This window comes from Vulpes vulpes, chromosome 14 (genome assembly GCF_048418805.1).
Source record: "Vulpes vulpes isolate BD-2025 chromosome 14, VulVul3, whole genome shotgun sequence".
NCBI classification, from domain to species: Eukaryota; Metazoa; Chordata; class Mammalia; order Carnivora; family Canidae; genus Vulpes; species Vulpes vulpes.
In genome coordinates this window covers 131689700-131713897 of record NC_132793.1, presented here as the reverse complement: position 1 = coordinate 131713897, position 24198 = coordinate 131689700, and the positions used below count along the sequence as shown (strand labels likewise).

Below are 24198 nucleotides of genomic sequence, written 5' to 3'. Positions count from 1 at the left end.
GCCCAGTGTTGGCCTCTGTGCTGAGCGCGGAGTCGGCTTGATTCTTCCCCCACCTTCTCCCCTCTCTGTCTCTCTCAAATCTTTAAACAAAAAGTTCTTTACCTTGAGCAGACTCCTCAACTTTTCTTTCTGTAAAATTGGGTTACTAATTTTTTACTTGGTTATCAAGTTCTTGCACTGTGAGAGAAGTGAAACAGTGTCTTGCTCTTGGATCAGTGTTAGACAATAATAACAATATTCTCTTTCAAAATATTGATACCGGTAAGATAGTGTTAATGATCTTTGGTCTCTATAGCTTGTATTTGGGTATAGCCTTTTTTTCTTTATTGTGTAAAATATACATACAATGTAAAATGTAACCATTTTAAGTATACAAGTCAGTGTCCTTAGGTGCATGCATTCACAGTATTCTGGTTGTCATTTTGAATTATAGTCTTCCCTCACTCAATAAAAGTAAGCAAAGTTATTGCACTTTTCTGTGCACATATAATGTCGATATTTGAAATTCTAGTGTTTATAATACCCTGGGAAACTAGTAGTCAATAAATCAGTGCATTTGTTTACCTTTCTTTTTCCTTTTTTGCACCTAGTCAACATTATTTTCCCACATATGATAGATGCAGCTAATGTTATAAAAAGGTCTATTACTGCTTTCTAGGAACTTCTAAAACACAATGGAAATAGGCAGTTGTCAGTGAATGCAGAGAGAAATATAGCTGCATGAATACTCATTTAAATGCTTTGATGGGATGTATTGGTTAACCATGAATATAAATATAGATATTTTTTGGATTAGGGGTGTGTTGGTAAGTGAATTTCATATTATGATAGTTTCAAGGCAGAGGCATTCTTTCCTCTCTCCTGCCTTTAGAGAGGCTCTTTGAGATTAGCAGGAACTGTTTGTTTGAGGTGGCAATGACAAGATGCTTTTTGTGGGTTGGGGAATAAGTGGAAGTGAAATCATCAGAAGATGATAAATAGAAAAATGTTCCTGGAAAAGATGAAGGGACCTCAGTAACTGAGTTTATATCAGATGGTCTATTTAAAACATTTGGAAGGTATAGTGCGGGGCTTTTTTTTTTTTTTTTTTTTTTTTGGGTGGGTGGGGGCACTTTTTAGCTAATAATCGGGAAACTTCTTTCTTTTTTTAAGAGTCGAGGCTAATTAATAGGTACTTTTTATACAAAGTCAGTGATGAAAGAGATTGCAAGCTCCAAGAGGCAGTCATCAGTCAGGAGTGGTTTAAAGTAAAGGCCTTTTATTTTCAGTTCAGTGCAACACTTAAGGGCATAATTAGGTACATCTGCAGTGGTTTCTCAGCCCTCTATTGGTAAAGGCTTGTTTTTCTTTAACTGGTGAACTTTAATTGTACGACTAAATATTACAGATTCTAGAGTTCTTCCACTTGCATTTTTATAGCATCGATAAATAGCATTGTGTATACTAGTTACAACTTTTTCTTATTTGTTCTGGTATTTAATATGCTTTTAATAAATGTTGGCATATTTTGAATACTATATACCAGACAATATAACAGATAATGGGTTGAAGCTAACTTCTCTCTATAAAGGTATACAGTGGCCTTTATTATTTATTTATTAGATTTTTTTGAGAAACATCCATTAACCCTACTATATGCTAGGTGTTGGTGGTCTGTTAGACACTGGAAATATAAGGGGAATAAAACAGACTCTGCCCTAAAGAGGATATCAGAAGACAGAAGACATTATTTACTTTTGAGTTTGAATCATATCATTAGTTTATTGAAAAACGACACCAAAGAATTATCTCTGAGGATTTCAGAGAACATTTATTCTTAAAGTATTTGGATTTTGGAGTATTTGATTTGCTAAATGCTTGAACTATTAATGGAAGTACTAAATACAAACAATATTTATTTAAAGAATTTCTTTCAGTGGTGGTAATTAAGAAAATCCTAATCATGAGACGCATAAATAGTTGCCCGTATGGTAAGCCAAGTTCTTGGCAGTTTGTGATGTTGCACATGGTTAATGGGCTACAGTCATTGGTTTGTGATTAAGAGTTGGCTGGCTCCCCTTCTTAGTTCTTTTCTGCATGAAATTTGCTGACCTTAAGGGCATTATAGGAGGGAAACTAGCTCTAAAGACTGGATTTACTTTTTCAGCTGCAGTTACTTCTGAAGCTCTTGTTTTCTTAGTTTCTAAACCATATTCTCTACATACATCAATTGAACGGGACGAGAAAATAAAGGATATGGCATAAATATTTAATATTTATTCCTCTTAAATATGGAAGGCTGAATGGAATGGAATCCCATTTAACACATTTTGTAACTATGTTGTCTGGTTGGGCCGAGCATTTTTTTTTTTTTTTTGCCTGGACTTGTAGGTCTGAAATGTCAATTATATTTGTCCCCTTTCTTTCATTACATTCAGTTGTTACTTCCCTATGACCTTTTCTGTCTATCTTCACTGCCATGATTGTGGCTTCTATTCTTTTACTTCCTGCCTGGACTGTTGGAACAGACACTCATTGGTAACAAGTATGTAAACTAAAGCTGTGGTTTCTTCTCTAGATTAAAATAAAACTGACTATATGGGAAAACGTATTTTGACCTTGAAAGCACTACACAAAATAGAAGTTGTAATTTCTATTACATTTGTCGTCATGTTACAGTTCTACTTAAAAATCAATGGCTTCTTTTAGACACCTCTTTCAGAGATTCATTGTCCTTCACTGATAACTCCAGGCTGTCTTTGCAGATTCATATCCTGCTGCTCCTACATCCATCAGTTGCCAGCCAGTGTTTTCTTTCTCTCTTTGGGGCAACTGTTGGCATAGCTGAGGACTAGGCGTTCTCTGTTCTGTGGAATTGGCCCCATGCATTCTAGTTGCTCAACGTTCTTGGTCTCCATACCCCTCCAACTGGCTGTCCATAGTAGCAGTGTAGAGAGTTGAGTGGGAGGGGGAAGGCAAAGCACTGAGTGGCGCTTTCAGTTGAGAATCCGTCAGTTAGTCAAACTACTCTTTGTGGGTCCCAGAGCTCCTCTTACTGCCTGTTTGAGTTCTTGTTTTTTTTCTTTTTTCTAATCCCATTTATTAAAATCCAATTTCTCTTTCTTAATGCCATCAAAAATGTAATTGCTTACATATAAAGTCAGGCATCATTATTTATTAGGTGTAATAATGTATAATAATAATAATATACATATAATATATATTAGTAATAATATATAGTAATCAATAAAATTTGCTTAATCTTTTCCCCTATAAAGTCTCATCTTTATTGTGAGTGTAAAAGCTTTGAGAAAGATCATCTTAAATATTTTATTAAAGTTTCCCTTGATTATTATTGGATAATATGTTCTATATTTTGTTCAATAGATATTTAAACATTAATATTTGATGATGAGTAAATAGACTTTAGGTTCTAGGGGGCCATTGAATGATTTTAATTGAAGCAGTAATGTTAATAGATTTCTATTAAGTAGATTTAATATAGTGTCATAAAGGTAAAAAGTTTTGTCATTCTCTACATTTTAGTTTTTTCATCAGCCGTGTAATTTCTTGAAAGGTTTCTGTCTTTCATACATTTATATTGAAAACCAATTAGGTTAGTGATTAAGTAAACAAATGTTTTTTGAGCACTTGCTGTGAGCCAGACACGGTTCTAGGCATTTAGGAAAGAGCAGTGATCAGAACAAAAGCCTATAATCTCGTGATTGCGTTAACAGTGGGGGAGTTGGACAGTAAGCAAATACATAAATATATAATGCACTGTGATACAGTCTCTGAAGAACAATACAGGAAGTAGAGGGAATCAAAGCAAAGGCTGTTTTAGATAGGGAAATCAGATAGCCTTTGAGGAGAAACAAATTTGACTTTGAATGAAAGCAGTTACCCAACTGGGTGGATTTGGGAGAAGAACTTTGCAGGCCAAGGAAACTATAAGCAGGAGCTTTCAGTGAGTAATATTTATTATTAAGTGTGTATTAATAATTTTTCTCCTTTATTTTCACTTTGAGAATAATTCCTTTATAATCTGGCCCTCACTGATCTTGTCAGTTTTTTCTCTTAGTTATTCAATTAAATGAGAATAATAGTGCTTACTTTCTAGGAAAGTCAAATGTATAATATGTAATTTATATGTAGTTGGATATAATAGACACACTGTAATTAGTAATTATTGTCATCATTATTTTGTTAGTATAATAACTATTAGCAGATTATGTTCCTGCCTCTGCTTGTCTTCCTAGAGAACACTTGCTCACTTTTAAGAATAAATGTAAATATCACTTCTCCTTGAATTTTTTCTTGCTAGTCCTAGATAGTACTATTCCCTTAGTTTTGCAACCATTATATATTTATTATACATCTGTCATTGCACTTGCCATATTTAACTTTATTTACTTGTTTTACTTTTTGTATATCTGGCTTCTAACCTTGAGTCTGGCATCTATATATTTGCTAGATAATTTATATTCAGAAATTCATTTATTTGGCTTCTAATATTTATGCATATTTAAATCATTCAATAAATATGTCAGTCACTGTGGTAATAAACTTGCCATCAAGGTTTGTTCAAGAGGAGTGTGACTTGAAGTGGAGATGTTATGAAAAAGGTGATGTAGGAAGTATAGATATATATTCTACATTCTCAATATTGTTCATGGACTGTCTAGTGATCCCCTTCTGTGGGACACATTTATGCTTCCTGGTATTCTCAGCTCCTCAGGTCCTGACAGTATCTGTGGTAGCAATATTTTATTCTCCTCTGATGCTGAGACACCGAACCATTTACTTTCATTATATTGATGTTGAAGCATGGATTGGAGTCCTGAAGACTTCATTTGAATCCTAGCTCTGCTGTTTCTGGGGATGTGATCTTGAGCAGGTTACTCATGAATCTCCTTTCCTCTCTGAAAAATGGAGAAAATATGTGTCTTACACTGGGTTGGAATTAAGTTATGAACATAAAATAGCATTGGTTCTAGAATGTAATAGGTGTTTCTTATTAGGTAAAATCATTTAAATTTTTTAAGATTTTATTTTAGAGAGAAAGAATGGGGAGGGGCAGAGGGAGAGGGAGAATCTCAAGCAGACTTCACGTGGAGTGCAGACCCCAATCAACGGGCCCAGTCTCATGACTGTGGGATCATGATCTGAGCTGAAATCAAGATTCGGACACGACTGAGCCACACAGCCTGAGGTGAAATCATTTTAGTTCATTAAACTTTATTTCTGCAGAATCAGACCCAGCATTTGTTTGGCCTCGAGGAGAGGAAGACCAGTTGGAATTTAAGAGTGGTGTTGGTTGCTGACTTTGGTTAAGTTTTATTCTATTTCGGCTGATTTCTTTTTCTTTAGTAGAAAGTGCTGTTCTTGATTCGGAGAAAAGAAAGGAATGCTCATTTTACAATGCTAAAAAGATTGTCACACTATATTGCATTTAACACAAAGTGAGGGCATGGAGCAGAGGAAATTTGTCTTGTCATGTGGCTGTCCAGCATCAAGCACTGGGTCTGGCACATTATTAGGAACTCCATATCATGTTTAACTGAACAAATAAATTCAGTTTAGATATCTGAAACATGTTTCTGGTTATGGAGTACATGATATGCACTGGTGCATTTTGGGTTTGGTAATGTAGGTATCAATGAGATGTTGGCAAAGGAGAACCATTTTGGTATTTTGGCAGTTGTCTTTGAAACCATTATACCAGATTCATTATATACACAGATCTTTTGTAATAGATTGTGTATTTGAAAATAAATTTAGGTCAGCTAATTTGAGTTAAAATGATGACTTGTGCTGAATTAACCTAGAAGGGAAACAATTGAGAAAGAAGTGAAAAAGACTTTAGAACAGGTAGTGGGGTTCAGAATTCTCAACTATTCTAAGTTAGATTTGTAGTCTTTACATCACTGTACCAAAAGGAGATAAAATTTTATTTAAGGAAATGGATCCTCTTGCCGTAACTTCAACTCCTATCTTTCCTTTCCTTCTGCTCCAGCATGGCAAAACACCAAATCCTAGAGCAATGTTCATCATTTCCCTCCTCCATTCCTTGGAGGCAGGGAGTATTGCATGCTGCTAGGATTACAGTAGCACTTCCTGACAGCTGTGCCTCCTAGCTTTGCCTCCATTCTATTTTCCACTGTCACCAGAATGATCTTTCTATAGCGAATCTGATTGTGTTAGGCTTCTTGAAAAATCTATGGGCTTCTCATAGTTTTCAGTATAAAAATTCAAATTCCTTAGTTTGGAAAACGACTCTTAGAGATCTGGCCCCTTCTTACCAATCTTTTACTTGATCTCTTCTTTTTTCCATATATTCTTTGTACTCCAGACATACTAACCAATGGCATTTCCTTCCTTCCTCTCCTCTAACACCATGCAAGTAGTGTGTTCAGTCGTTCCTAACCTAATATAGTAGTCCACATGCTTCCCTTCTCACTAGACTGTGAGCTTTTTTTTGAGTACAGGATACTCTTAATATCTCTTTTAATTCCTCATGCCTGTCATTAGTTTGCACAGTATAGAAGCCTAGAAGTTTATGATTGAGTTACTGTATGAAGTAACAATTTATCAGAGACATAAAATTGCCTAGCTAAGTCCTGAGTATTATGAGCATGAGAAATAGTACATGGTTCCTGCTTTTTTCATAAGTTCAGTTTTGTAGGCAAAATGACCCATGAAGCAGTTAGAGATTGATAAAGTACAACATCAAAAGAGGACTTAGGTTGAATGATTTGAGAATAAAATATAATCAGATTTCAAGTTCCTTGGCATTTCAGATCTGCTCTTTATTTGTCTCCTTAATATTTACCACTGCTAACATGCTCTACCTTTTATTTATTTATCTTATTATACTCACCTTCCCCACGATGCTGCTAGTGAGGAATTTTTATTTCTTTTTTCATTATGGTATTTCCAGTGCCTGACACATGTAGATGATCAATAGATGTTTGTTGAGTGGATGGACTAGTGTTTAGAGAAGGAACTAATCCCTAGAAGATAGTACAGGTATTGTACAGAAACTCTTCTGGAGAAGTTACATCCTGAAACAGACCTCCAAAGGTAGTGTTTTATTAAATAAATTAATTTTAGTACAAAAATACCAATTTTATTTTTATATGAATTTCTTCAGATCATATATTACTCCTAATTTTCTTTTAAAGCTTTATAAAGTTTTTAGAGCCTTCATCATTCACTTCTTTTAGAGTTTGACACAGTTAACAACAAAGCCTATTTAATCAAATGCCAACCCTTGTATAATCATTGCAATAACATTTTCACTTCATATATTTATTAGCAAAATGAAATATGTAAAAAAAAATAGGTCTGCTGGAGGCAGTAACATATTGTATTCAGGTCCTCTTTATTCCATGTATTATGGTAACGTGGGAGGTTATCTTTTACTTTACATCCATTCAAAATAAGTACAAATGAATGTGAACTTGTAGGAATATCAGGGTTCTGGTTGTTTTGTGAAGTAGGGATCATAATTGACCATTGTGCCTGTAAGTTCTTAGGTTTTAGCAAACCTTGATTAGAGTTTTAAATACACACACACACCACACACATAGACACACACATGCGCACGCACCATATAATTTAGGATTGCGTTTCCCCTTTTAAAGTTTCCTTTTCTCTTTGCTTCTCTTCTAAGACTTAAAGAAATTAAAATTAGATTTTGAATTAAAACTATTAAAAATGTTAACTTCCCAAAATGAGTTACAACTGGAACATGTAGGTAATACAGTTTTGCATTATTTAAAAAACAAAACAAAACCTAAAAAACCATTAATTGGTTTCCAGTAGTGGCTTCTTGCAATTTTTTTTCCTAAGCACAGAATTAGATTATTTCTTAGGCCATTCTAACTGTAGTAGATCTTAGTACACATCTTGACTACTTTATTTTAGAGGTGTGGTAACTAAGACACAAGGACAAGTGATTTATACAAAATCAGGCAGTTAATTTATAACAGGGCCAGAATGATAAAGTAGATTTTTAACTACTGTTGAGAAGACCAGGCTATGTCTATTTCTGGAATACATGGGGATCTGATGATGTTAAAAAGGGTATTTTAGTGACCTGGTAAAATAGTTAGAAGTCCTTGAACTTCATCAGTCCTCCAGTCGGTCAGATAGGGTGTAAGTGAAATTTTGGCAGAATTTTTTCATTTTAGTGTATAGGCTATTTGAGTCAACAGTTAACTTTTATTAATTCAATTTTAAGCTTCGAAAAGCCTTAAATTGTCTCTAAGTTAGTTGTTAGGTTTTGAAAGCCTGAATGTAGACATTTATATATTTACCGTACAAAAAGGTTTAACTAATAAATATATATTAAAAAAATGAAGAATATGATTTTTAAAAATTCAGTCTTTTTCTTCAGTTTTGCCTTGTTAAATTTATGTATTTTAAAAGGTATTCATATGGGTAGGCTCTGATTTTTAAATAGAAAAGTGAAAAAAAGTTTCTAAGTATCATGTGACTCTTCTGTATATCCCTTTCTCTGTATTCTCTGAGGTATTTTCCTAGGATTCACATTTTAATTAAACTGAATTCTTCAAAAATAGGGCTTTGTATTCTGTGGTTTTTAGTTTTTGTTTTTGTTTTCGTTTTTGTTTTTTAGGAGGGGGTTGTATTTTTGGTGAGGGGGAATAAGTGGGAATCCCTGGGTGGCTCAGCGGTTTAGCGCCTGCCTTTGGCCCAGGGCGTGATCCTGGAGTCCCGAGATCAAGTCCCACATCGGGCTTCCTGCATGGAGCCTGCTTCTCCCTCTGCCTGTGTCTCTGCCTCTCTCTCTCTCTCTCTGTCTCTCATGAATAAATAAATAAAATCTTAAAAAAAAAAAAGAAAGTGGTTCAAGATGTGAAGAATGCAGGCAGCTTGAAGTCAGTACTGGAGTTACTTGTGGTTGTAATTGCCTAATATTGATTGAATTAAGTTACGTATTTTTAGTGAGTTGTGTTCATATATTATACTTTCGGTGACTGCTAGACTTTTAAAAACCTTTTGATTTGACTTAGTCTGAAATTTAATTTGTTATTTTTCTTTTAAATTATATTCTCTTAACTATAGCCTACGTTTTGGTATAGTGAGTTAGTGATGGCCCCTTTTATTCTGTTTCAGATCCCTGCCTGTCACTGAGTCCACCATGCTTCACAGAAGAAGACAGATTCAGTCTGGAAGCTCTTCAGACAATACATAAACAGATGGATGACGACAAAGATGGTGGAATTGAAGTAGATGAAAGTGATGAAGTAGGTGGAAAGCTTTCCCTGTTAATTCTCTTAAATTTTCCCGTTATTCATCATGTGACTCCACTTCATCTTTAGTATCTTTAGTTTTTCTCTTTGCATTCTAATTTTACCCTTTGTATTTACATGGTTTTCCTTTTTTCTTCATGCATATACAAGTCTTCCCACTTTTATAAGAATCCTCAGTCTCATGTTCTTGCATTTATCAAGCATACATCCTGTTCTATTGGTTATTATCTATCACTGCTTTACAAACCACCACAAAGCTTAGTGGCTTAGGATGACAACAGTCTTTTTTTAATTTTTATTTATTTTTTAATCATTTCTCCTGATCCTCTAGGTTAACTGGGCTCAGCTGGGTACATTTTCCATTCCTCTCTTTTATGGGCTGAGGTCACTGTGGAGGTTGCATTCTGCTGGGGCTGGAATGATGGCCTCTCAGCCTTTGCAGTCTCTCCCCATGTGACCTCTCATCATTCAGAATCTAGCTCAAGCTTCCTTACAGCATGGCAGCTGGCTTCCAGGGGATAGTGTTCCAGGAAAACAAGTTCTTGTGTGAAAGTACTTGTCATGCTTCTGCTTGCCAGTGCCTGTTAATATCAAATTGGCTTAAAACAAGTTATTTGGCTAGCTCACAGTCTGGGTGGGAGAAGATTATATAAGGGCATGAATGCCAGGAGATGTGATTTATTGGGGGTCATCCATGTAATCTGTACCTACTGTACAAATAAATCATGTTTTATTTCTTAAGCATTATCATTTTCCCCTTCACATCTGTGTAGATCCCTCTTAGTTTCTCAATAGAAGTCTTTTTCTTTATTTGGTTGGAGTCTTACTCTAGCCCAGACCCTTGTTGGTTTTTTAGGCCTCTTCAATCTCTTTCTTAAATTTGTCATGATTGAGATGCTTCTCTTTTAGTTTATATGATACTAAATTACATTTTTCTTCATCATCATTTAAAGTTACATAACAGTGACATTCTCTAATCACATTGTTAACTAATGGTAGCATTCTCTAAAGGTTAATTCTTGACCTCCTCTGTAACAGGTTTACCTTGGGAATGCTCATCCTTTTGTAGGCTGCAGTTGATTCTTGCATCACTAAGCCAGTGCAGATTCCTGACCTACATATATTGTTTTCTGCTTGACGTTTTTGGGGGGCTCGCTCTTTTGCTTTCAAGTTAGTTTGTCTAAAATAAAATCCCAGCTCCCCTCCTCAGTGAGAGAACAGTGAACAATCTCTCACTGTTCAGTAGCACTTCTAGACCTACTTCTCCCTAGTTTTAATTCTTTTCAATCAGGTGTCATCAGACTTTATTGGTAAAGGTCCAAGTTACAGGTTAAAATGTATCTCCCACGAAAAATCATATTTTGAAGTCTTAACTTCCAGTAACTTAGAATGTGATCTTATTTGGAAGTAGGGTAATTTCAGATGTAATTAGTTATGATAGGGCTGTACTGGAGTAGTGTAGACCCTTAATCCAATAGGACTGGTATCTGTGTAAGAGAGGAGAGCATCACATGGTGACACAGACACTGGGGAAAAGATGAACCTATGACGGTGGAGGCAGAGATTGGAGTTATGGAGCCACAAGTCAGGAAATGGCAAGGATTACTGGTGACACCAGAAGCTAAGAGGAAAAAGCATGGAATAGATTTCTCTGTTTTTATAGAACTCAATTTTCTCAGTGGTCAGGTGGGTGGGACTGAAAATCCTAACCCTCTAATCATTTGGTCTTTCTGCTGACTAGCCCCATCCCAGGGTGATTGAGAGGCCCTGTTCTAAGTCCTCTTTTAGCATGAACTCAGGTGTGATCAAAAGGGGCAAAATACCCCCCTTACAGTCAGGAAGTTCCAAGGATTTGAAGAGCTCTGTGCCAGGAACCAAGGACAAAGACCAAATATCACAATATCATATCACAATTACAGAAACATTTAAATCTAAAAAAAAAAAAGAGCAAAAATTCACATTTTTTTAATTATTAAAAATACCTTCCAAGGAAAGATCTGTTAAACTTGTGTATAATATATAGACAGAGAAGGATTAAGTAAGCTTATGCAGGTATTTGACAGCCTATTTAAATGTATCTGATTGCATAATAGTTCCTCGAATTACAAGTTATTTTAATCTTTTTAACCTCATCATCAGATATTAAATGCTCAAATGTGTGAAGTGTTATCATTATTACTGTGCCAAAGTAAGCAAGCATGGCTATATAATTTATACTTCAGTGGAATATATCTTGAGTCTTTTAAATTTCAGTGGAATTCTAAATATTTTATAATAAAAGTTAGAATTAAAAACCTTATATGTTAAAATGTAAAGTTTATGTTAAAAGAACTTAGAAATCTGTGAGTATGGTAGGTGAACTTTAATGTTTAGAAATAGGACATGTTATTTTTCTCTCCGTATTTCTTCTAATATTAATTTTCAAAAGCAAATAAGGTATGTCTTTATATTTTATTAGTACCTTACAGCATCCTGTATGGTAGCTACTAGCTATATTTGGCTGTTGGGTGCTTAAAATTGAGATAAGTGTAAAATACATTTCAAATTTTGAATATGAGAAATATTAAAATACTTAGACTTTAAAATATTGATTACCTGTTGGAAATGATAGTATTATGGACATACTGGATTACATAAAATATGATATAAAACTAAAGTCACATGTTTCTTTTTATTTTTTAATGTGACTTCTAAAAAATGTAACATCCCATGTATAGATTAAATTGATTTGTATTGGGGGTACTGATTTAGACTGTGGCATGTTGTAGGCTTTAAGGGATGAGTTGTTAATTCTGTGGTTCTTGGACTATTTCAGTGCCTTCTGTTCAGCATAGCTACATCTTGATTTGTGTTTCTTGTTGAAGTGTCTCTTCTTTAAAGAGGTAAATGGTAATATCGTTATGGGCTTCTAGCAATCATCATTAGAAAACTTCATGAGTTTAATAGGAAACCTTAAAATTAAAAAAATTAAAGTACTTAATTTCTTGTGATTTTTGGCTTAAAATGTTACTTTTTAAAATTTAGAAAAATATTGAGCATTTGAAAATGTTACTTGAAAACTCAATTTTTTCCTCTTTAGTGCTTCTGCTTCTGCTTTTGTTTTTGTTTTTGGTCATATAAGAAAGCATTTACTCTTCTAATTTATTCATGCACTTAATATTGAGTTTATATTTGAAGATCTGTTTTTGCTGGATACTCAAATACAAAACAGAGTCCCACATAAATCTTCAAGCCCTTAAGTGGACATTCTGTTGGGTGCTTGTGAAAAGGCAGACAAACAAACAAAATAAGCAGGAAAGAGGGGGATGAGGACAGATCGATGATGGGTAGCTGTAATTTTGAATAGGATGCTCTCAGTAGGCCTCATAACATTTAAAGTGTATGCAGTATGCATATTGTATGCAGTACTTGGACAAGTAAGAGTAAATATTTGGCAGTTTTTCAGAGCTATTCTCAAATTGAAAATAGAGGACATGAGTGTATTAGATAAGGAACAGGATGTTAAGTTTTTGCTCTTCAGGTCATTGTCTTCTGGCCCACTATCAAAAAAGATTAGATGTCAGTGTATGCTCAATCTGTGACCTGTTTAGATTGAGTTTTTGATTACAGTCAAGTTCCTCTATTCTGCCAATATTGAAGATATTTTGGAAGGTGTAGGTACTTGATTAAGAAATACTTTAAATAAGAGAAATGAATGGTTTCATTGACCTGAACACAGTGTAGGAAGCAATGAGAATTTACATTGTTACTGTCTGCTTTGTGACTGAAAACTTTATTACAGTTTCTAGTGTGTATGAACTTCATTTGTTTTTACTTTTCCTCTTTTTAAAGAAAAATTTAAAAATCATTTTTTTCCTAATTTTTCTTCCTTTTAATCTATGCTTACCTTTTACTGATGTCATTTGGAATAAGTAGTTTTAATTTATGTTATCAGTTTGATATATATATATATATACACACACACACATATATATAATTAATTAATTTTAAAACCAGCTTATATTAAAAACCTGGTTGTACCTGGTATTTCAGTTTTTCTTACATTTAACTAATCTGTCTGAAAAGCACTTCTGTCATCATTTGTCTATACACTTCTTAGAAGACTTCATTAACAGCATAGATGGGTGTGTGTGAAACAAGGACAGTTGCTACAGTAGACAAAAGTAGGGTTAGAAAAACCTACTCTTTAAAATAGTATCAATGAGTTTTGAATTATGTGGAGTACTATTTCCAAAGGAATAAATGCATGTTTTTTTGTTTTGTTTTGTTTTGTTTTTTTACTGAACATTTTAAGTTAAGATTTTAACTTATGTAGTATCGTTTGCCAAGTAACAGATTCCCTCCCTGCCCCAAACTTGGTGGCTTACAGCAGCGTACGTTTATCATCTCAGTTTCTTTGGGTCTGAAATCTAGGTGCAGCTCAACTGAGTCTTCTGGCTATGGATCTTTCATTGAAGCTGCTATTAAGATGTCAGCTGGTATTGTAATTTCCTCAAGACCTGATACGTGGTGGATCCACTTCAGCGCCTCCTCATGTGGCTCTTGGCCCCACAGGTCTTCACTGGTTGTTGGTTGGAAGTAACAGTTAACCTACCACATGGCTCTCTCCACAGGACAGCTCGTAATATGGCAGTGGGCTTCCCTCAGAGTGGGAGGGAGCTCCCAGAGAGAGAGATTGCTAAAAATCAATCAAAGTATGTTCCCTGGACAAAGCAGCAACTTTTGGAAATGCAAATTCTCAGGACCCATCCCACACCTACTGAGTGAGAAATGTGGCAGTGGGGCCCAGAAATCTGTATCTTAACAAATCTTCTGGTGATTCTGATGCCCACATTATCCTTTAATAAGTCTTAGAGTTGTTTTTGCACTATACTTTTCTTTCTTTAAAACTATTTTATTTATTTATTCATGAGAGACATGCAGAGAGAGAGGCAGAGACACAGGCAGAGGGAGAAGCAGGCTTCCTGCAGGAAGCCTGATGTGGGACTTGATCCCAGGACCCCAGGATCACGACCTGAGCCAAAGGCAGGTGCTCAACCACTGAGCCACCCATGTGTCCCTGGACTATACTTTTATAGCAGTTTTTATAATTTCAGGCTTAATATTTATATTTGGCTATTGTAATGATCTTATAAAATATTTTGTTTCCTGCCCCTGTACTTTGTGATTTCACTTACCCAAGTTCTACCTTAAAATTTTCTTAATATGCTCTACTGGAAGTTGTAAATGTGTGACACAGTAATTATGATAGTAATATATTAATTGTTACTGGAAAGCAGGGTGTGCATGTATTTTGGTGGGAGGAGGATTCTTTGCTTTCATTAAAAAGTAAAATGATTCTGTAACCTAGACTGGTTAAGAATCCTTGTCTAAATTATTGAGACAGATCTTGAGAAAGTGTCTTTATTATTTTATAGTTGTACTTAGGATATTTCTTGAGTTCTAAGTTTGTTTCCTTGCCTCAGCACTTGTTTAGTTGAATATCCAGGCTCTTTATGTCTTGTCTTGACAATTGTAGTGTCTCTTTACTGGGCTTCCTTCTCTGTGTCTTGCTTTTCCAGTTAATTTACCAACTGCTATTATTTTTCTGTTTATGATATTTGGTAAGAACGGATTCTCCCAGACTGACTTCCTTCCTTCCTTCCTTCCTTCCTTCCTTCCTTCCTTCCTATCTCTATCTATCTATCTATCTATCTATCTATCTATCTATCTATTTATATTTTTTATTAAAAATGTTTTTAAATTGGCTCCATGCCCAGCATGGAGCCAAATATGGGGCCTGAACTTGCAACCCTGAGATCAAGACCTGAGTTGAGATCAAGAGTTGGACACCTAACTGACTGGGCCATGCAGGCACCCCTCTCCTAGCCTGTTTCTATTCATGTATTTTCTTGTCCCTCAAAGCAACCACCATAGAAACCAAAAGACTTACTCCTACCCTACCATGTCTTGCCATCCAGATGTTCTTGCCTCTCCCCTCTGACTCTGATGTATTAAATGGATATACCCTCTTCTTGATGTGTCTTTAGTGGGATGTCATTTGAGAAACACCATGGGTATTATCTAGTTCAGTACATATGGATTAAGTGGGCTTTTGTACTGCAGTAAGTAGGTAGGTACTTAAAGTAAGTTTCTGTGGAAAGATGTGTTTCAAATGGCAAATAGATACTACCAGTATCTACCAGTTATAAACTGAGAATGAATGATCTATAGCAAAAACTTTTGAAATCATCTTGTGACCTTAAAACATTCAACCCAATACCTTTGGCCTCTTTTCTGGGAAGTTACTAAAACCCCTGCTTCCACTAGTAAATCTTTTAGCCCCTCTTCTCCAAATGATTTCCACTTTATTTAGTCAGAATATCAGAATATCTGAAACATTTTCACTAAAAAAAGTCCTTTCCCATTCCTGTTAACATTAGTTTTTCATTTTCCTTAAAAGGAGTTTCGTATTAAATACTGTTACACGCTGGAAGGGGGAAGAGCAGCAGGGGTGTGAATCAGGATCTGTGTCTGTACTGCTTCAGTTCCAGCCTGACTGTACAGCCAGTCCTGCTCCTCTCCTCCCCCAGGCATTTTCGGATCACAGCATGGCATTGCATTTATGTAATATATTTTTTTGAGAGTTTAGCACACTTCGCATATTGTCTCATCTCCTAAAAAATCTTAGTTTCAGTGTACAAAACCTATCCCTCTTTCACAAATGAATTAAATAAAATTGTACCTTTACTGTAATATTAATTCTATCTGCCTTATAATTGTTGTTGTTTTGGATAAGGTGACATAATTCATCATTCAAACTGGCATACTTTTGAAAGTAAAAGAGAGTATTTCTTTTTATTACTCCTCCTACCTGCCAGTCTTATTACAGGGTTATTAGCCCTAGAGGACTGAAACTATAAGGCTATTAAACTCAGTTGATAAAGAGAACCTTTTTAAGATGAAGGAATATTTTTGCCTTGATCCTGAAAATGTTTCAAATAATTGATAGAAAATATTTGAGAGCCTTTCACTTGAATAATTACACCAGGATGACAGGCATAAATGAGGACTGTCCTAGGCAAATGGGGCCATATAATTAACTCACTCTATGTCTTACCACAGTCTACTTTCCACTGTAATGACCTTTGTCTATGTCTTGCTCACTTCACTAAGTGGCTATTAAATTGATCCAAGTATTGTGCCAAGGATTGTGCTATTAGTAAAGCTTTGATCTATTTCAATTCAGTTTATCATGCTAAGTCTTTATGTGTGGGGCACCTTGTTTTCTAGTAACATGACAGAGACTTTGACATAATTCTATTTTTCCTGGAGTTAAGTGATTTTTTTTTGTCTTTTTGTTCTCTAGAAATAATAGTTTAACAATATTTTTAAATTTTATTTTTATTTTATTTTAAAATAAAACTCATTGACCCTTTCCTTGATTTCTAGAATTTATTAATTTTTAAAATTTATTTATTTACTTAGCACAAGTGAGAAGAGGGGCAGAGAGAGAGGAAAAGAGAAAATCTCAAGCAGACTCCATGCTGAGTGTGGAGCTTGATCCCACAATCTTAAGGTCATGACCTGAACTGAAGTCAAGAGTTATAGCTTAACTGAGTCACCCAGATGCCCCTGTTTTTTTTTTTTTGTTGTTGTTGTTGTTGTTTGTTTTGTTTTGTTTTGTTTTGTTTTCTCTTTTCATTTTTAGTAGAAGTTCCTGGCTTTCCCAGTTACTCATATCTGAAGAATTGTATCCAATAGTCTAAATTTTCCTACTTACCTATCCAGTGTTTGGCCTGTCAGAATTTCTCCCAGAAGTAAATGCTGCAGTCACTCACCACATGGTGTTCAGAAGACTATTTTGCCCAGAAAGCTGTTCTTGTGCCCCTAAGGTGGTAAAGTGCTATGCTACATCAGGGAGATGTAAGGTACAATGTTCTTATCCTCAGGATAACCCCACCGTATGTTGATTGTAACATCATGTTCATAAAGCATTTATGGTGTCTCACATTATCTTCAGCAATGTTGTTTTGGGATAGGCAAGACAGGTGGTATTCCTGTTTTATACATGAGACGGCAGCTTTGATTATGTTACTTAGGTCCCACAGTGCAGCGGACTGGGCTAGAGCCCATCAGTCTCAACTCCCGTTCACTCCTGAGCATGTTTAGGCACAATTCTAAGTTGTTTGTGAACTCATGTTCAGTTTTGAGCCCTGGACTCTAAAAGAATCTCTTTGGTTACATTCTTGAACTGTGTTTCTGTGACTGACCTCAATTTTAGTTGTAATCCTTTGGGCATTGATGTCAGCTCTTTCATTAGTACTTCATACCTGCTTTTTTCCTGTATTTGTTCTGAATCATCTTGACTTCTGTTTTGAGTGTTATCTTAAGCATGGCTGGAGAAACTACCTTACTTAACTCACCCTAAAGACTACTTTTCACCCCCATATTTCCTTTAGGCTTTCTATCCTGGCTTTGCTGGGTCTGGCCTGGCTTGACTTTGCTCATGGCATTGACATAGTACTGGTACTAACAAGTGTTGATAACTTTCTTTTTATTACTCCTCCTACCTGCCAGTCTTTTTACAGGGTTATTAGCCCTGGAGGACTGAAACTATAAGGCTATTAAACTCAGTTGATAAAGAGAACCTTTTTAAGATGAAGGAATATTTTGCCTTGATCCTGAAAATGTTTCAAATAATTGATAGAAAATATTTTAGAGCCTTTCACTTTAATTGCTAATCCTTGCCAACTGACCTTTATTTTTATATCTCCTAAGTTCCTAAAATTTCTTTGAAGTCTTAATTAGGGAAGTATAGGAATTTTTATGGAATTTAAAAACTATTTTTAAAGTTAACTAGATGCTTTGTTTTGTTTTCATTTTTCTTTTATTTTCTTTTACTTGGTTCCTTCAAGGGCTTGGGAAATATGCCTAGGTTCCTAAGGGCGTTGTTGAGCATTCATTTAAAAACAAAACACACCTAAAAACAAAAAAAAAACACCTAATGTTTTAAAGTTCCTATTTATATATAGAGCACTGTACTGAATATGGAGCAGAATGAAAAAACAAGCATAGACTTCCATGAACTTACCATCTACTAGGGCATATGCAGCTCTGTGTGTCTAATACAAGGCATGTCATGGCATATAACACCGAATCATGGAACTGCTCTTGTGTCTCAGATGAGAAAGTGTATATTTTTTTGAGAAAAATCTGGAAAAGCATGGAGTAGAAGTCCTTGAGATGGGCCTTTGGAAGTGGGCATGGTTTTCACAGGTGGAGATGATGGGTGGGTCACACCAAGAAGAAGGGTGGGGGAGGGAAAAAGCATTAAAGCAAGAATATAATGTACTCATTTACATAACAGCTAATAATTCATTCTGTTTGGAGTATGGTGGCATGGGAGATAGCATTGAAAAGAAATTGCTCAATTTTTTTTGTTCTCTTCCTGCTTCTGGCTACTTCTCCTCTGATATCTTCATTTATTCTTTCTTTTCTTGGATCCTTTTCAATGTGTTCCATAGGATTTTTTTTTAATTTTCTTTTCTTTTCTTTTCTTTTCTTTTCTTTTCTTTTCTTTTCTTTTCTTTTCTTTTCTTTTCTTTCTTTCATTTTTATGATAGTCACACAGAGAGAGAGAGAGAGAGAGAGGCAGAGACATAGGCAGAGGGAGAAGCAGGCTCCATGCACCGGGAGCCCGACGTGGGATTCGATCCCAGGTCTCCAGGATCGCGCCCTGGGCCACAGGCAGGCACTAAACTGCTGCGCCACCCAGGGATCCCCCTTTTTTTTAAATTTTAAGAGCAGTTTAGGTTTACAACAAAATTGAGAGGGAGACAAAGAGATTTCCCATATCCAGTCCTACCCACACACACTGGGTGCATTCTCTTTCTTCATTAGCATCACCCACCAGACTGGTACATTTTTTACCAAGGACTAACCTATGCTGATATGTTGTAGTCACTCAAAGTCCAGAGTTGTCCTTAGGGTTTGGTCTTGGTGTTGCATATTCTCTGGGTTTGGACAAATATATATAATGACATACACACACTATTAAAATATCATACTGGGTATCTTTACTACCCTAGACCTTCTCGGTCTTTATTGTTTCAGGCATTTCTTCTGTTCTTTCTCTGTTTCTTCTGGCACTCCCGTTACATGTATGTTATAGTTTTTTGAAGTTGTTTCACAGTCCTTGGATCCTCTGTTCCGGTTTTTTTCAGTCTTTTTGCTTTTTGGTTTTCTGGGTTTCTATTGATATATCTATCTGCCGGGGCAGAGAGTTTTTCTCCAGCTGTGCCTAGTCAGGGTATTAATCTTGATTGTTTTAAATACCTCATCTGATCAGTCCCTACTATGTCTGGTTTTGATGCTTGTTCTGTCTCTTCGAATGGTGTCTTTTGCCTTTTGGTATGCCTTGTCATTTTTTCTCTAGAGCTAGAGCCAAACATGATGTATGAGGTAAAAGAAACAGCTGTAAATAGGCCTGTAGTAAGATGGGTGGTGGTGGGGGGGTTGTTCTGTAGTCTCATGATTACGTCCCAGTCTTTTAGTGAACCTATGGTTCTGGACTGCGACCTTCACAAGTATTTCTCAGTTTTGGTCTTTTTCTTTTCCCTTAGGTGAGACAGGATGGCTAGAGTGAGTTGGAGTTGGGCATTACTCTTCTCCCTCTGGAGGGCTAGAGACTGGTAGGATTGAGTTTTGAGCCTGGTCCATTAGGCTCTGGTAATACCCCTGAAGGTTGGGTTCTGGTTAACTAGTTCCCCCTGAGGGTGGGCCTGGTTAAGAGGAACAGAGTGTTCTGGAGAAAAATCTTACAATAGGATTATATCCCAATGAACCTATTCTAAGTTGAAAATATCATTAGTTGGGCAGCCTGGGTGGCTCAGCGGTTTAATACCTTCTTCACCCCGGAGCTGATCCTGGAGACCCGGGATCGAGTCCCACGTTGGGCTCCCTGCAGGGAGCCTGCTTCTCCCTCTGCCTGTGTCTCTGCCTCTCTCTTTCTCTCTCTCTCTCTCTCTCTCTCTCTGTCTGTCTCTCATGAATAAATAAAATCTTTAAAACAAAATCATTAGTTGAACATGCCTTTAATAGACTTAACTTACTTCAGCTGTGTTCAGAACACTGACGTTAGCATGGAGTTGATCACACCTTGAGAAGTACTACGATAGTCTACAACATATAGTCTAGACTTTTTTTTTTTAAAGATTTTATTTATTTATTCATGAAAGACAGAGAGAGAGAGAGAGAAAGAGAGAGGCAGAGACACAGGCAGAGGGAGAAGCAGGCTCCCTGCAGGAAGCCTGATGTGGGACTTGATCCCAGGACCCTGGGATCAAGCCCTGAGCCAGAGGCAGACGCTCAACCGCTGAGCCACCCCGTGTCCAGCCTAGACTTCTTAATTTGGCATTTAAGTCCTTTTATAGTCTGGGCATAATCTATCTTTCTAGCCATTATCATTTACTCTGCAGCTGCTTGATGCACTCTTTACTCTTCCCAAAGTGAACTGCTGACAGATTGCTCTTTGTACATATATGTATTCTCATGCCCGGAGAGGCCTTTCACTCATGATTTCTCTCATTCTCTTCCTTTCCCATTTTGCATGTTCTATCTTATAAGATTAATTTTAATATTTAGGTGAAATGGAACTTCATCCATATAAAGCTTCCCTGTTTATTTTTGTGTTTTCCATCATTCTTCTAAGCCAGAGAAATCCCTTGCTTTGTACTATGGTCTTCGTTGCTTTCTAGTTTAGCTTGATCCTATTTCCATTTCATTTCCTCTGTCAGTCAGCTCTGTGATTTACCTGTCTCACCTTAGTTATATGGCATATGTGTGTGGTGATAGAGGGAACTTGAACTCCTTCAGTAGGCTATCACTAGGAGGCCCAGCAAGCCAGCATTCCTGGAATACCAGTATAGGATTGTCCTATTCAGAGAAGTGGGTTACAGGGATTCTAGCCGCTAGTGGGGGGCAGAAGGAGTGACAGTGGCCAGGCATTTCAGCTTTGTGAAGGCATTTGGCACACCAGGGGCTGCACGCACCTGCTCATGCCTGCCCCACCACCACCACTGTGGTGCCCAAGAGGAAGGTCAGCTCCGCTGAGGGGGCAGTAAAGGAGGAGCCAAGAGGAGGATCAGCAAGGTTGTCATCTAAAACTGCTTCTGCAGAAGTGGAAGCCAATCCAAAAATGGCAGCAGGAAAGGATAAATCTTCAGATAAAAATTGCGAATAAAAGGGAAAATGGGCACAAAGAGGAAAAAGGCTGAAGAGGCTCATGAAGAAACAAGACTTACCTACAGAAAACAGAGAAACTAAAAATGAGGAGAGTCTGCCTCTGATGCAGCAGGAGTGAAAGAAGCCAAGTTTGCTTAATATCATATGCCATGTCTTATCAGTAGTCTCTCTCTCCCTTCTTATACAATCCAGAGGAATATTTTTATCAGCTGTTTTGTAAATACATTTTTTTCGTAGCTCTAGAAATATTTTAAAGGAGAGACTCCCACCTTATCCCATTTTTTATGAGTAAGTGCTTTTTTAAGAAGTAAAATCATTTCTTAGTTGTTCATTTTTTGATACAGCAAGAAAATACTGGGATATTGGGTATGGGAGGCTTTGATTGTCTTGGGTGTCAGCCTGGCATTCTGTAGTTAGGGGTAGTCTTTATATCCTAGAACACAAAGCATACTAAGTGGCAGTTTGAAGTCAGCTGTGAGTGTAATATATCTTGAACATTTTAAATTACTTCTGTTCCTGTGTTGCTTTTGGTAAAATTGTTTCCTCAAGAAAGCTGCTCCTTGATCTTGGCTCTCCCTGTCTGAATTTTGTATACTCTGTAACATCTTTGGTTGTAGTAGTACAGTTTTCCTAGTAACTTTGTTAACTTTGTTAATGTGCTGTGATAGATCAAAATTCCAGTAGGGGGATCCCTGGGTGGTGCAGCGGTTTAGCACCTGCCTTTGGCCCAGGGCGCGATCCTGGAGACCTGGGATCGAATCCCACGTCGGGCTCCCGGTGCATGGAGCCTGCTTCTCCCTCTGCCTGTGTCTCTGCCTGTCTCTCTCTCTCTCTCTCTCTCTCTCTGTGACTATCATAAATAAATACATTGAAAAAAATTAAAAAAACAAAAAACAAAAAACAAAATTCCAGTAGGTAGTGTGTATGATACTAAATTGTGAATTTGTGGGACTTAACTGTGTAACATCATACAATATTTGAAGATATTTGTGCTTGATATCCTGTTAAGGAAAATTTACAGATTTTAAGCTGGAAAGTCACTGGAATAACTGCTTAGAAAAGAATTGCAAGGCGTGATTTTTTTTTTTTTTTAGGATTTTGGTTCATACGTGAAGAAGTGTGTAGAAATGGAAATGCCTTTGTACTAACAAAAAATAAGCAACTAATAAAATCTCAATTGTGACAAAACTAAACCACCAAAAAACACAAAGAAATTGGTTATAGTAATTTTTTTTAAAGATTCATTCATTCATTCATTTATTCATTCATTCATGATAGACATAGAGAGGGAGAGAGAGGCAGAGACACAGGCAAAGGGAGAAGCAGGCTCCATGCTGGGAGCCCAGCGTGGGACTTGATTCCGGGACTCCAGGATCACACCGTGGGCCAAAGGAAGGCACTGAACTGCTGAGCCACCCAGGGATCCCTGGTTATAGTTATAACCTTGAGTCTCAGTAATGGAAGTATTTTAAATCTTCTACCCTGAAAAACCAAAAAAATGATAAAAAGACATTTGCAAAGTATAATATGTGGCAAATTAATGTAATCTCTTAGAGGTTGGCTTAGTGATCGTAAGAGATGAGCAGTATTAGAATAAATAATATCTTTTTAATGAATAAAATTGTGCCCATAAAAGGTCATGAGTTTCTTGAAATTCTTGATGGTTTAAATATTTGAGGTATATTTTACATTCAATTCAGTGCAGAAGTTTTAGCTATACAGTTTCATGAATTTTGACAAAGGTACATACCCATATATCTTCCACCTGCCTCAATTGTGATACAGAAGATTTTGGTCTTCAGATTTTGAAACTGTTACTTTCTTTTGTAGAAGACAGTGAAGAGAAATCTTGGTGTTGTATAAAATCTATTAAGTATAATTGGTCAGTAATTTTCCTTTACTTTCCCATTGCTAGTTAATTTCCCATACTTTGTGGTATGCTTAACATCTTTTCCAATGATGTGATAACTAACCAGAGATCTTAGGATTGGGGTGGGGAAGTTTTTCCTCTCTCCTTGTCAGAGGTCGTTTAGGGCCCCTGGGGATGTGCATCTACCTTCAGTTTTGGCTATAAACTATATATTCTCTCCTGATACTGTTGATTTGTGCTCCGTTATTTGTTGGTTTGTGCTCCTTGCAAAAGTGAATTCTTCTACTTGAGCCCTCCACCTCATCTCTCATCTCCCCTTGGCAACTCTAGGACAATACTTCAGCAATTTTCCATTTTCTACTGGATCTTTCCCATCTGATGCAAACCTGCCATTGTTTTCCCACATCATAAACACAATAGTATAAAAACTTCTCCTGTTTCTCCCTTTGGTTATGGTGCCATTCCTTTGTCCTTTTCCAACAAGTTCCCTCCAAAGGATTTGTATACTGTTTTTCTCATCTTGTTCTTTCTTGAACTCCCTTAAGCTTTTGCCTCTGTTATTCCTCCAAAATTGTTCTTACCCTGCTCAGATTTCCATCTGGTATTATTTTCCTTCTGCTTACAGGGTTTTTAAAAACATTTCTGGCAGTACAGGACTTGCGGTGATAAACTCTTACTGTTTGTATGTCCAAAAAAGTTTTTATTTTGCCTTCATTTTTGGAGGATGTTTTTGCTAGGTAAGAATTGTAGGTTAATGGTTTTTTTCTTTCATGTTTTAATATGCTTCCCTCATGAGTGGTCTCTGGATTGTATTGTTGTCTGACAAAAATTCTGCTGTCCCTTATA

The 24198-nt window shown here is 36.4% G+C and overlaps 1 protein-coding gene and 1 pseudogene across 8 annotated transcripts in view; both read left to right on the top strand.

The window, feature by feature from the left end:
• STIM2 (stromal interaction molecule 2) overlaps positions 1-24198 on the top strand; it is a 144050-nt gene that overhangs the window by 52290 nt on the left and 67562 nt on the right. For all 8 annotated transcript variants that reach the window (XM_072737936.1, XM_072737934.1, XM_072737935.1 and 5 more), the window contains exon 2: positions 9121-9251. In XM_072737936.1, the coding sequence (XP_072594037.1) occupies positions 9204-9251 (48 nt within the window). In that variant the 5' untranslated portion in view covers positions 9121-9203. The remainder of the gene's footprint in view (positions 1-9120; positions 9252-24198) is intronic.
• On the top strand, positions 19689-21620 carry LOC112923159 (non-histone chromosomal protein HMG-14 pseudogene; annotated as a pseudogene).